We start from the raw sequence: 11,330 nt of genomic DNA on the forward strand, positions 1-11,330 counted from the left end.
TTAAAATAAGTTTTGTACCCCTGAAGACGTATGAATGAGCGATTCAATTGTCACAGAATGATCGTTACTGCACTATCAAGGTATTATTTATGTATTTACAAGTGACACAGATGCGTACCTCTTTAGTTTCAGTCTTGGATCCGATCTTCATGAAAATGTCGGACAGCTGGTCTCGGAATGACTTGGGCATGCGCCGTGGCTTGCAGTTTTCCTTCTTCTCCTGCTGGCAATCGCCCACTGCTGCCGAGTCTGCCACTTTCAGTGTCTGAAAACAAATCATTCTTTCTTTATTGTCAAATAATAAGAAGTATAGTAAAACAATTTAATGAGAAGTATAAGTAATAAATAGAATAATAAGAGAGAGAAATAAGAATAAGGAGAGGAAAAAAATTAGAATAGAATTGAAGAGAGAGCTGGTGAAGTATTGCTTTTATTCCATTTCCGAATTCCAGGATCACTTCGCTGGCGCCAGACAATCGATTCAAACTCTAAAAATTCATTAGTTTAATTACGATCAATTTCATTAGGAAACCTGAATTTTAGTAACGATTTGACAAATTCTTATACGCCTTCCACAGGAGGTCACTCGATGGAATATATTAAATGAGAAAGATATATAAAATAATAAACCATGATGAATTCTGATTTGAATTTTTGAGTACACAAGTATGAATTTCCATTGATTGTTTTATCGAATTTTACAAATGATAGATGATTTTGACATGCTGACTTGCTCGAAAACTTTCCATTCAATGAGCACCATAAAATTTACAGGGCCTTCAAATGGAGAGAGGTCAGTGTTCAAACAGTTACTGAAATTGTTACAGGACTTAGTAATTCTCATAGTGAAGATGTCTATGGTCTCAGCAATTATGCAGTGAAAAAACTCTTACTAGCCTTAGTTCTACCTCTGACATACCTGATAAATTTTATCATGAGGAGCAGTACTTTTCCTGAATGTCTTAAACTATCAAAAATCACACCCATTTACAAAAGAGGTGATAAGAGCTGCCCAGAGAATTATCGTCCCATAGCTATTGTGCCTATTTTTAGCAAAATCATTGAAGCATGTCTTTTTGAACAGCTCTATGAATACTTCACATCAAATGGTCTACTCTACCAACATCAATATGGATTCAGACACAAGCACTCTACTGTTATGGCAGTGGAAAAGATAGTTGATGTAATACTAGAAAGTTTTGAAAAGAAGCATGTAGTCGGGACCTGTCTAGTAGATTTGAGTAGAGCTTTTGACACTATCTCTCATGACTTTCTCCTAAATAAATTGGCTTTTTATGGGATTTGCAATACTGAGCTACAATTGCTGAAGTCATATCTCCAAAACAGAAAACAAATGGTTGTGATCGGTAACTCCTCTTCCGAAATTATGAATATAGCTACGGGGCTACCACAGGGCTCAGTTTTGGGGCCTTTTCTGTTTCTTGTCTTTGTAAACGACTTCAGCTATAATGTTCCATATTTAAGTGTATTATATGCTGATGACACGACTATTGTTGCTACAGACCCATTGATAGAAAGAGTACAGAATAAACTTGACAATGCTCTGTCTACGGCCAGGACGTGGTATGTGGCCAATGGACTGAAATTGAATGAAGATAAAACTGAGATATTGTTTTTCTCCCTCAAAGACAAGTTGAGTAATGCCTGATTAAACCGGTCAAACTTCTTGGACTTTATATGGACTATAAGCTGAACTGGGACACACATATTGAGCACCTTTCAAAAAAATTATCTCGAATAGTCTATTTATTGAGAAAACTGAGAGGCTGCGTGAATTTGAATACACTCATATTGACCTATTTTGGGCTTTTCCACTCACATTTGAGTTATGGTGTGCGTCTATGGGGTAATTCCGTTCATGCTAAAACAGTGTTCTTATGGCAAAAAAAGGCTCTTAGAGCTATCCTAGGACTAACACAGCGAGATTCATGCAGGCCACATTTCCCTAATTTGGGTATACTAACCCTTCCATCTCTCTTCATTTATTCCAATTTAATTCACGTCAAGAAAAACTCAGAAAAATTTTCCATTCATGAAGATTACCATGCATATAATACCAGGAACAGTAGGAACATTGTAGCACCACAAATAAGACTCACTAAAACTATGAGAAGCCATACTTTCCAACAGTGCATATTGTATAATAAACTGCCTCAAACAACCAGGAATCTGCCTCCAAACAAATTTAAGAAAATTGTATACAGTTATCTGAAAAATAATGCCTTTTACTCACTTGAGGAATACCTGAATACCTGAATTGAATGTATTTTATGTAATGTAGATATGCTTTATCTGTTCAATTTGTATCGATTTTCTGTTCAATTGTGTGTAGACTACTTTTTAAAAGTATGTATTATGACTTGCCTAATGCTATAATTGTAGCCTGATAGTTAATAAAACGAATCTTGAAATCTTGAATCTTGAATCTTGAACCGCCTTGACGAGCTGAGAAGAATGAGCTGTAGGAAGAAATACAATCATTGTGCCAAAACGTATGAGTGTCTTAGGCTCAACTCACACTTACGAGACTCAAGTCGAGAAGAGACTGCGACTCTAGTCTCTTCTCGACGCAGCATGTGTTTTCAAATTACACGCAGACCAGTAGACTCTAGTCTCCGCGACCTCACGACTGTGAGACTGAGTCGAGCGTCGACTCGACACGTTGGTCGAGCCTCGACTTGAGTTGCCTAGGACCATGCATTTTTAATGAAAGTGAGGTTATGTTTTATCATTTTTAGATGAGACAATAATAAGGAAATATATTCACAATAATCATTATAAAATTTGTTACATGCGCAGAAGTGACGAATAGGATCTCATATTTTTAATAAGGTGAGGTTAGAAATGGAGAAGCATGGAAGTGAAGTAGTGACAATGAGCAAGAAAGTCGTAAGGTCAAGAGAATGGAGTATCCTCGACTGGAGTCGTACGATTTGAGTCGAGTTAGTGTGAGTTGAACCTAAGATGTTGATCCTTGAGGTGACCTTATGCGAGCATCTCCACTAGGAAATGCTGTATTCAGTGCATCTAAGGCTGACCACTAACTGTGAAACATGCATGATAAACATGCATGATAAACATGCATGTGCATGCTTATGCTCGAAAGCCTGGTTTTCGATAGAATGAACAATTGAAAAATTCCAAAATTAGAGGTTTATTAGGGGTGAAATCTCCCTCTGGCGTGTCAGCAAATTTTAGATTCGAATTCAGCACTCGAAAATGCATAAAAGCCGTCGAGAAGCATTCTTTCGAGGCTGTTTCCTGAAAAAATAGCATTTGACTGGACTAAAATACTTAGACGGCGTCAGAGTTGGGAATCCCATCGCCCAGTTGCTTCATGCAACTGCAGACACCCACTCCGGAGCCCTTCTTCCCAAATTCCTTCTTCTCTTCCTTTTGCTCCAGAGACCTTTCATCCTAGGGCGGCTGTTTTTCCATTGACTTTGCTTTTGAGCCGCCCTATCCTATGTGCGTGTCTTGTCGGATGGTGGGGGGCGCCCCGCGTTTACCCACCATCCAAAGAGTCACGCACAAACTTTCTTTCCTATCTCTCTTCCTTGACAAACACTTCGTTTTCCTAATTTTCTCTAAAAACTGCTGCCTTGCAGAAGGATTCAGTGGAACACCAAAGGCTAAGGGAGCCAACCCTGAGAGGAAAGCAGCCTGCTTGAAGGCTTTAGATAGCGGCCCTATCATTGAGATCGGAAGTTGTGGGCCAATAACTTGCACTTGTTTAACAACAATTATTAAAGAAACTGAAACGAATAGCAAATGGACGGAATTACGGAACACGACTTTTAGCTTGAAACATAAAACGAAAATTGGATTTTGGAATGTTAGGACTTTGGCAGAGATGGGTAAATTGAAACAGGTTGCACAGGAAATGAGAAATTATAAGTTAGAAATATTGGGACTTAGTGAGGTGAGATGTGTGATTTCATGGAGGCGAACAGTGGAGAAAGAGCTTGGCAAGGTGGGAAAAACATGGCGAGAGGTGAGAAGAATGGCAGATGATAGAGAGGGATGGCGGCTATTCGTGGATGCCCTATGCTTCAACTGGAGTTACAGGAATTAAGTCAAGTAAGTCATAATACATAGACATCGTCAGGTGTAGTACGCGTCCCGTTGCTTTGCCTCCGTAACTTTGAAACTGCTTATCGGTAAGGTATGGTTCGCGGGGTGATATTACTTGATACTTTTGGGGTGATACTTTTAAAAAACATACGCTCCCGAGTACCTAGATCCCTAGATGGAGGAAGCTCTCTTAAAGATGTTCGATGTTTTTGAACGGGTAGTATTGTAGTCTAGTTGCTCTCCGCCGATAGGCAAAGCTACAGGACCCGGACTGTACAGTGCTTGAGAAAAAACAGTCAACAATACCACAGTTATTGAATTAACATTGGAAAGCTAGATAAAAATTGACTGTGAAAATCAGTTATGGAGAGGTTGCACACCATCCATACGTGTTTGACAAACGAATGGAAATATTTGTTGGACTCACCCTGAGCAGTTTGTTGCAGTAAGTGGACATTTCCGACTCGGGCGTGATGCCCTTGACCTTCTTGACATGGGGCATGAGGTCGTAGCCCTTCATCTTGACCAGGGTATGAACCACTGTCTTCACAGTTCGCAGCGGAGTGTCAGACTTCTGCTTCTTCCACCAGTGCGATGGGTAGTCCTACACAATAGATTAAATCAATAATTAGTCAACAAACAAACAAACAAGATTGGTTACCAAGATTTTTTATCAAAATTAGGGAGAGAAACCGTTTTGGGTTTATCCTGTTGATTCTCTCCCAATCAATAATTTGATATTGTGATCATGGAATGAAATAAATAGATTATTCAATAAAAATAGTTGATGGTATTTACAAACTAATAGATGACTCGTCATTCGCTACAGGTTCAATTCAATTTATATTTATTCATCATAAAAATGAATAAATGAGGAGAAGATAGGAGAAGGAAGAGTGGAAGTTTGAGTATGGGAAAGCAAAAAGAGAAGGTTTAGGATGTAAAGTAACAAGATGTAATGGGGTAGTATCAGTGGCGGCTCGTCCTATGTGTTCAATGGTTCATTGAACCCCCAGAATTGAATCAACTTCCTATACAAGGATGAATTTGCAACTCAAATAATTATATTATTTTATACTCATGAAATTACATCACAACATTTTTCATCTACGTAAACTTAACGTCGATGTTATGCGGCCGGTGCCTGAGAGCCCGGAGTGGCTTGCTTGAGACAGCACCAAATGGCATGACGAGACGGATGGTGGTGGAAAGCAGTGTTCATTCCCCGATGTGAACCCAAAAACAGGGCTGGGTGAAGTAGTGGAACGGAGGAGGGGAATCGGTTTGCTAGCACGGATTTGGTTCACAAACCTGTCTGAACCAAGTTTGCACGAGTTCATCCGAGAGTAGCCGAACCTTGCCGAGGCAAGTGAAGCATTCGGTAAACCTCGGAATGAATCGTGAGTATTCGTGATACGAATACAGTGCCATCTTGAACTTGCTTATCACCAATAAATTTAAATTTGGGGCAGTAAACAGTAAACAAGAAGTAGCCTAAGCGTGACAGTTTTGAGGTTACAGTTTACGTGACAGTTTATACGGTATGGTTTCGGGTATACACTGTATACAGTTGTGATAGATTTCACTGCATTTTTCGTTATATAAATTTGTTTTGCGTGTAGAAGAATATAGTAAATTCTAGTGTGTTTCGTGTGTATTCGTGATTATTTCTAGTGTGTCCATTTTCTTTTAGTGAGAGTGTGAATAATTATAATTTATTGTGTTACCGTAACAGCATTTTGATGAAGAAATATGAATAAGGTTCGGTATTTGTTAAATACAAACAATATAAATATTGAGGATAGGTGTAAAATAAATCATAATGGTAGATCAACTCCCGAAGTGAAAATCAAACAAGAAAAATATGAACAGGACAAAAAATTTATATTTGTAGAAAATATGTGAGAAATTTGTAGAAAATATCTTTGGGGTTCAATTCCTTGAAATTATTATTGATCACCTTCACACTTGATTATGCTCAATACTCTATATCCTCTTGATTTTTCTCCTTTCTCCCCAATAGATCATGAGGTTGAACCCCCAAACTAGAAGATCACGAGCCGCTACTGGGTAGTACACGATCTAGTCAAGCTCCTCCTCCTCGTACCAAAATTGTTAATGTGGCAATGAACGAGAGAGAGAGTAACCTTGAGCGAATAAAATGAATTGATGGATTCATAATAGCATAGAGAAACAAAAGCGTGAGTAGATATCCCATGGTATAGGGCGTTTATGTCGTAACTTTTACTGTTATCTCAAGCCGATTATTGTCGATTTTTACTGTTTTGTTGGGGTAAGAATGTATGAACGGCACAATATGAGAGACTACCAGCTTCATAAAGCTTCACGGGAAAGAACTACGTGGACTATCAGCTTGAGATAACAGTAAAAGTTGCGACATAAACGCCCTATACCATGGGATATCTACTTATGCTATTGTTTCTCTATGATAATAGTCACCTTGAGGAATGTGTGAACATCGGGTAGTATCCGGTCGTAATCAAGCTCTTCCTCCTCGTACCACTCGGGAATGAACTTGAGCACTCTCCAGATGCACTTCATGATCAGCTCCTGGTAGGGTGGCAGCATTGCGTCACCGTTGCCAACCGTCTCGTACAGCAGTTTCAACAGGGCACTAAAACAAATTGATTATCATTCAATTGTAGAACACTAAAACAACAAACATGTCATCATTCAATTGCAGAATTGAATATGAAAGAATAGAATGGAAATAGAATAGAATAGCCTATTGGAATTGTTGAGAAAAATCTAGTGTGGCGCACTCACACAACTTTCCTTGCCTTTATGAAAATTGAACACCTGACACTAGGGTTCACGCGCATCCCAAGTCTACTATTCAAAGATCTGAGTCAGCTGGTGACAGGACAATAACGCTGGAGACACACGAGGTCTGCTATCTCTTCATGGTTAATGATTTAATATAATCAACAGTAGTTGCCAACAGTTTGCAATTGAATAATCACATTTTCTCGAATTTCGAGTTTATTTTTAATTTTAGGTGAAAATGTTACTGGACATTAGCTGTATCGAGTTTCATGCTCAATCTTTTCCACTTGAATTTTTTTGTTTAAATTGTTTCTGAAGCCTGATAATTGGGAATCTGAAATCAAACTTTGCATAGATGAGGCGGACCTCCTAAAATTTTTACAGATATGGGACTTGTGGCAGTTGATAGAGCTCATCGATGACTATTTCAGGTATAACTTTAATCAAAATCGTTGGAGACGTTTTCGAGAAAATCGCGAAAAAACAGGTTTTGACAACATTTTCGCCATTTTAGCCGCCATCTTGAATTGCATTTAATCGAAATTGTTCGAGTCGGATACTTATATTGTAAGGACCTTATGTTCCAAATTTCAAGTCATTCCGTTAATTGGGAGATGAGATATCGTGTACTCACACACACATACTCTCATATACACACACATACAAACACAAATACAGACCAATACCCAAAAACCACTTTTTTGGATTCAGGGGACCTTGAAACGTATAGAAATTTAGAAATTGGGGTACCTTAATTTTTTTCGGAAAGCAATATTTTCCTTACCTATGGTAATAGGGCAGGAAAGTAAAAACGTTGTTGATAGTACCAGTCATAACAAAAACCTGTCAACAAGACAACAAATCCTCATTCAACCAATAGTAATTGTTCAACTGCACTAAATTTTTAAAAAATTTTGAAATTTTTGAAAATACTCACCAAGTACAAGCTGTATGGTCGGAGCGTTCAAGTATCCTGAGCACGAGACAGTTGACAACTTTGACAAACATTTCTGTCGAGTCGTACATTTCGAGTTTCTTCTCAGTGAGCAGACTGATCAGCTGATGGATGACGTCCTTGATCACGCCTTCACTAACCTTGCAGCTCAGCTCGGGGTAATGGTAAAGCTGCAAACAATAAATAATCAATTAGCATAATACCATAGATATTGCATAATATACTTACTTACTCCTCAGCTCTACAGGACGCTACAACCCTTGACCTCCCCCACAAAGCCTCTCCATCTCTCCCGATCAACTGCCTGCCTTTTCCAGTTACGAACTCCAAGCTTTCTCAAATCCTGCTCCATCTATTCCTTGGCCTTCCTTTTTCTTCTTCTATTGTATATTCTTTCCCTCCATATACATTTGGCAATCCTTTCATCACCCATTCTTACACAGTGCCCCATCCACCTTTAATAAATCGGACGATGTCTCACTCCCCAGAAAGCGTTCGATTTCGATATTTTTTCTCCTTCTCCAAATTCCATTTTCGCAAATTGCATAATATATCTTACACTTTATTTTTCTATGATAAAATTACTCTTCAGTATAATACAGCCAGCAATTCAGAAGATATGAGAGTCATGTAAAATGGGAGATATAGAATGAGAAGAAAGATTCAAGCTGAATTCGCTCACAACCATGATAGTTTAAAGTTGCGTACACATATACGCGCTTTCAACCCGCACCGAGCATGCTCCGCCCTCGTACCGCCCTCGTTCCTCCATCGTACCGCAGTCACTCCGCCCCCGCTCTGCAGTCGCACCCATCATGAACGTTAACCTAGCTCCGCAGTGCAGGCTGGATGCTTGTCTGACTCGGACTAGGCGCTGAGACAGCAAATAATAGCAGCGTTGGTGGGAATGCGAGCGGCCGCAGTAACGTCTTCCACCCAGCAATGTTCGGCGTAGTTCCGCCTAGTGGACAGACGAAAGATCAAACCAGTCGGTTATTTGATCCCTCCAGCCAGGCTCAGCCAAGCAGCCGAGACAATAGAACAATGGAGTGACGGTCTTATTCGCGTTCATCAGCAGTTTCTTTCTCACGATTATTTTGATTTTTGTGCTACCTATAATCAATAATAACTCCAGTCACCAGTAAAAGTTCCAGAAACGTAGTGTACTTCCATATTAATGACTTTTCATGATGATTTTTAATTATTTAAATACATTGTTAACATTCTGAGCCTTCAGGCTAAACTTGGGGTCGCTGAGAACGAATCTGCAATCAGAATTTCTCTATCACGAAAAATAACGAAAAAAACCCAGCTGTTGATCTTCCGGCAACCGTCAACAGTCATCCTGCAATGCGGCCGAAATACCTCCAAGTCAGACACCCATCTCAAATGACAACAACGCCAAGCTGTGAGAAACCATCCTGCACTGCGGCGCTAGGTTTACGGAAGATGTTAGATCTTCTCGCGTTCCCCGGTCGAACCACTCTTGCTCCCCGGTCGATCATCAATCGCTCTGCTGGAGTGACGTTCGGTTGCGGAGCAGAGCGAAAGTCTGTACGCACCTTAACAGTGGAAATATGATTCCAACGAATTCTTATTGGATTATTCTCAATCAGTCCGGCCAAATGATTATGAATAATACTTGATAATACACTTGAACTTATGGGAATAGAATTTTACTAATCACTGTCACTGTTATGTTCGAATCCAGCTTAGATTGTTGAGGGAGAATCATAGAAATAACCATAGAACTTTATTTTATATGATTCATAAATAGGATAATTATTATAAAATGAGAATAAAGATAGAGCATTTTTGATTTTTGAATTTTATTTGTAAAAGAATTCTACGAAATTAACTGCAGTTCAGTTGTTAGCAGAATTGTTAACTATAATTGAATTGCTAACTAGACTGACACTGTCCAAATCAAAGCGCTGCTTTGAGAATTCACTCACTCAAAAATCAGCGTCTCTTAACAAGAAAATTGTTTTATGATTTCATAGTTTTAAACAATGTGTACAACATTTCCGACATGTCGCAGTGTATGACATAGGGTACAATTGATCAAATAAGAGTGTATCTAGCCTTAAACATAATATAATAAAGGTTGGATTTACATGGATTGGAAGATAAATAACTGACCTTCATAAGTAGAGCGAAATTTTGCCGGTAACACGTGACAATATCTGATGATTGCTCTGGTTGAGGAAGATAAGTTGATTCACCAACTGGCTCACAAATTTATCCACGTGATCCTGAAGTTATTCCTCTGCAAAAGAATTTCAGAAATAAAAATTTCTAATGTTAATAAGAGTAATTATATTAATACTTATGAATAATTATATTAATAATTCAGAAAACAATATTTCCAATAATTGACAATATCTTATTAAAAGCATTCATAATTTTGTGAATAATATGAAAATGTCGTTACCATGAAAAGTGACCATAATCACAAAAGCCAAAATGGATGAAGAGATTCAAAATGACTATTTGTATTGCATGAAATCACTCACCTTCTCTGATAGCAGCACAGTTTCGATTTGGTTCATGGCATTTAGAGCGGTCTCTATGTTTGGACTTCCCATCTGCTGGATCTGCCACTCTATGGTCGACGGGTGGGACAGCTTAGATAACGGTGACGTGGACGATAATTTCAGCAGAGTCGGAATCCTTTTAACAAAAACCACAAAATCAGTTCATATTACATCAATTACTCAATTTTACAAAATACAGTTCAAATAAAAAAAAGAGATAAGTGGGAAAAAAAGATCGACCACTTGGATGTCGAAGGCACTAGGAAGAGGGAGAGACCTAGGAAGAAATGGGAGAATTGTATCGCCCAAGATCTTGTAGCGAAAGGACTAACACCAAACGAAGCCCATGACCGAGACTCCTGGAAGCGACTGACCCGGAACGCCGACCCCACATGAGTGGCAAAAGGCTGAGAAGAAGAAGACAATATAATTCAAATTTCTTTGTTGTTTTCTTTCTTTGTAATCTTTGACAATTCCTATACTTTGATAAGAGTCTCCAGAAAGCTTAAGAACAACCTAAAAACTATTTGTTCTCGTTCATATTACCTCAATTACACAATTTTACAGAATATAATATTATTCAAGTTTCTTTGTTGATCTATTTCTTACTATGATAAGAGTCTCCGGGAAGAGTTTAAGAGCAAACTAGCAACAAACATACTTGTTGAGAAGGTGATGATGCGGTAGGTATCAATATTGAATGAAACGACATGATTTTATCAAGGCCACTAATTTATTAAAATGATTTGGGATACTAGTTTCAGATGTAACATCATTACCAATCTCTAGTCAACTAAAAGCTAAGACCCCAACTATAAGGCGTCTTAGACACGCTGCATTTATTTCAAGATTAAAATTACGTTGATCAGATTGATTATGAATCAATAAACATAATGTTCAAAGAGAGTCTACATTCAAGAAGAAAAAGATGAAGGCCGAGAATAAGGTGGGAAGAT

General features: G+C 38.5%; 1 protein-coding gene across 1 annotated transcript; it reads right to left on the minus strand.

Moving 5' to 3' along the window:
• Positions 1–64: 64 nt before the first annotated feature.
• LOC111063113 (cytoskeleton-associated protein 5-A-like) lies at positions 65–10,106 on the minus strand. The gene is made up of 5 exons (XM_039438571.1): positions 9,980–10,106; positions 7,820–8,007; positions 6,556–6,730; positions 4,523–4,699; positions 65–265 (listed from the first exon to the last, which is right to left on the minus strand). Exons 1-5 carry the CDS (start codon positions 9,983–9,985, stop codon positions 65–67), a joined length of 747 nt encoding a protein of 248 aa, XP_039294505.1. The 5' UTR covers positions 9,986–10,106.
• Between the last annotated feature and the right edge of the window lie 1,224 nt (positions 10,107–11,330).

The sequence above is a fragment of the Nilaparvata lugens genome, chromosome 12 (assembly GCF_014356525.2).
Source record: "Nilaparvata lugens isolate BPH chromosome 12, ASM1435652v1, whole genome shotgun sequence".
Taxonomy (NCBI): domain Eukaryota; kingdom Metazoa; phylum Arthropoda; class Insecta; order Hemiptera; family Delphacidae; genus Nilaparvata; species Nilaparvata lugens.

Bases quoted from the DNA above. Each gene is read 5' to 3' on its own strand.
- LOC111063113 (XM_039438571.1), bottom strand. The intron at 6,731-7,819 runs GTGAGTATTTTC...AATTTGTTTTAG, and splicing joins GACCATACAGCTTGTACTTG to TGCCCTGTTGAAACTGCTGT. The intron at 4,700-6,555 runs GTGACTATTATC...TCTATTGTGTAG, and splicing joins ATGTTCACACATTCCTCAAG to GACTACCCATCGCACTGGTG.